The 2,500-nt window shown below is 37.9% G+C and overlaps 1 protein-coding gene across 19 annotated transcripts in view; it reads left to right on the forward strand.

The window, feature by feature from the left end:
- Nucleotides 1-2,500, forward strand: part of Arms (Ankyrin repeat-rich membrane spanning) — a 761,760-nt gene that overhangs the window by 642,417 nt on the left and 116,843 nt on the right. For all 19 annotated transcript variants that reach the window (XR_010853062.1, XM_067103940.1, XM_067103937.1 and 16 more), the window contains 2 exons: nucleotides 778-996; nucleotides 1,305-1,403. Coding sequence is in view for 18 of the 19 variants with exons in the window: in XM_067103934.1 (XP_066960035.1) it covers nucleotides 778-996; nucleotides 1,305-1,403 (318 nt within the window). In the remaining variant the exon portion in view is untranslated. The remainder of the gene's footprint in view (nucleotides 1-777; nucleotides 997-1,304; nucleotides 1,404-2,500) is intronic.

Consider the following 2,500-nt stretch of genomic DNA (forward strand, 5'->3'; position numbering starts at 1 on the left):
ATGTCCGTTTTGCTAGACAACGATACGCAGTTTGCGTATTCAAATACGCAGTGACACATGAGTCCTGGTTATGAAGGTGCACCAGGTCGTACCGGGATTCAGTTACACGGCGTGAGGAGCTTGTCGTAGACGTTATTGACAGTCTTTATAAAAAAAGAAAAAATCCAGTCCGTAATTGTTTGTACATTGTAGGCTTCAATTCAACAGGAAGTCTTTTTTAATTGCACAGGAATATATGTTTTGTATCTGGCACGTCTCTTCTAAGTATTACCCGTCATTACAAATGACAATGCATCCTTGGGTACACGTTTGTTTAGTACCTAGCTGAAATTGCTTTCCTTCCAAGGATCTTCTCATCTTATATGTAAGTAAAACTCAGAATAATTTCCGATATAGAGTATCGGTAAGTAAAATTTTCATTTTACCAAGAGAAATTAGCTAGGAGTGACCTGACAATGAGGTCTTGTGTGCCAACTGTAGTAAATTGAAATGAAAAATTTTGTCGTGTTTTTGCTCTTTTAATATAAATTTACTATTTTTTCTAAACCCGGTTGGAAAACCTCTGCACGTCACTTTTTATGAAAGTAGTCATAGTTTTTTAATCATGACCTATAGTTGTAGATGGAATTTGGAACTTTTGATGTAGATTATGAAGCCTGAAAGCTGCATGCCATTTTTAATTGACTGGAAAGTGATGAAAACTGACTAATTAAACCATGTAATTTATTACTGAAAATATCACCAAATAACATTTCCTCTTTCTTTCCCGCTTCTCAGTCGGACCAGATGGTTTCTCTGAGCTTCAAGTCCTTGGAATCGTACATCTCGGAGGACAACCTTCCAGGCTTGCAGTCTTTCTTGGCCTCACGTTCCGTGGTCATCGACGACAAAGATGAAAATGGGGCGACAGCGCTCATCATCGCGGCTGGAAAGGGAAAAGCCGAATTTTGCAACGAACTCATCGGTCATGGAGCGGATGTCAATGCCGAAGACAATGTAAGGGGTGGTGGTGGTTTTGTTTGTTTTGAGCGTAGTCGCTTTAGTTGATGGCACAAGAAACATTAATATCCACTGATTTTTTAGCCAATCAGCCCACAGTGCCATTGCCATTTTATTCATAACCATTAGTGTTTTGAATTGATGAATACAGATTGTTTTTAAGGTATCTTCGTAGATATTACGCAATGCTATATCTAGTTTCATAAACCTCTTTAAACTATTTTTAAAACAAATGTTCTGCAACTGAGCAACTAATCTAACGATAATTCTTACCAATGAAATTTCCATTATCTCGTTGAAATCAGGATCAGTGGTCAGCTCTCATTACGGCGACTAAAGAAGGTCACGAGACGACGGTGGCGGCCTTGCTGGAACACGGTGCCAATGTCGACCATAAGGATATGGTAGGTACTGGAGTTTTTGCCGCACTGGCTCTCGTTGTTAAATTCAAGTTTACACTGAAATTCCTGGGCAACTGTCGTTGTTACCCTGGCTGCCAACGATTGAATGTTGTGTCCTTGAAGTACTTTCCTTGTCAGTGTATGCAGTACTTTAAATGATAAAAACTAGTTTTCATGGTAAATGTTTTCCTCGAAAGCATATTTGTCGTATGGATTGAGCTAGCCATATGTCAGCACGAGCTCTTGCTACTAGGGCAGCCATTATAACCAATAACGTTTTGTCCAGTTCCCCAGAAACGGTTTTTAAATTTTAAATTAGTGAATCACTCTGCCTTCACTTTCACATTAATGCGCATCACTTAAGGAAGAATGCATAGCAAAAGTATTTGTTATTTATTACTGAAGGTTAGAGTTCTCGAGTTTGTCACGTATAGAAGCACGAGAAGCAGCTCTTGCTGACGTAATTCTAAAGATGGCTGATGTCCGGATTTTATGTTTTATTTCTGAAGATCTGAAAGTCACGGTTATGAAAGACCGGCAAATTTTGTTTGTAGGGATTTGGAAGATTAGCCTACCAAATTTAGAATCTGGTTATTAGAGAGGATTTTACGTCAGTAACCGAATGTCTTGCTGTAAAGAATATTTCACTACAATAGCGAAGGATATTGTTACCACGCCAAAAAAGTGTGTGGCCCTCGTCCCCTTATAATTATTTTAAAATGTCAATCATTTATCTGCTTATAGAAACAGAATAACTGAAAAGAAAAGGCAGTTAGATTTAAACTATATGTTTTAAGTGGTGACAAGCAATTTTTACTACTGAATGGTTCTAACATGTATTGAAATAGTGCAAAGAATATCTCCTTTCGTATGCCGTTTACAAGACACTTGAATTGGGAATTTGAAAATATTTGTGCACCCTGATAAGCTATATTTTAATGGAGTTGAATGCGTTTCTTAAATTCTTACCAAAGCAATCAGTTTAGTAGCAGAAGACAGACTTAATACCGTCTGTGACACAAATCTGCAATGGATGTGTGTTCGTTCTGCAGCATCTGTTTTCTTTACGTTGGGTATTATTTGATATCGCTACAAAAGTG

Source organism: Macrobrachium rosenbergii, chromosome 5 (assembly GCF_040412425.1).
Source record: "Macrobrachium rosenbergii isolate ZJJX-2024 chromosome 5, ASM4041242v1, whole genome shotgun sequence".
Taxonomy (NCBI): domain Eukaryota; kingdom Metazoa; phylum Arthropoda; class Malacostraca; order Decapoda; family Palaemonidae; genus Macrobrachium; species Macrobrachium rosenbergii.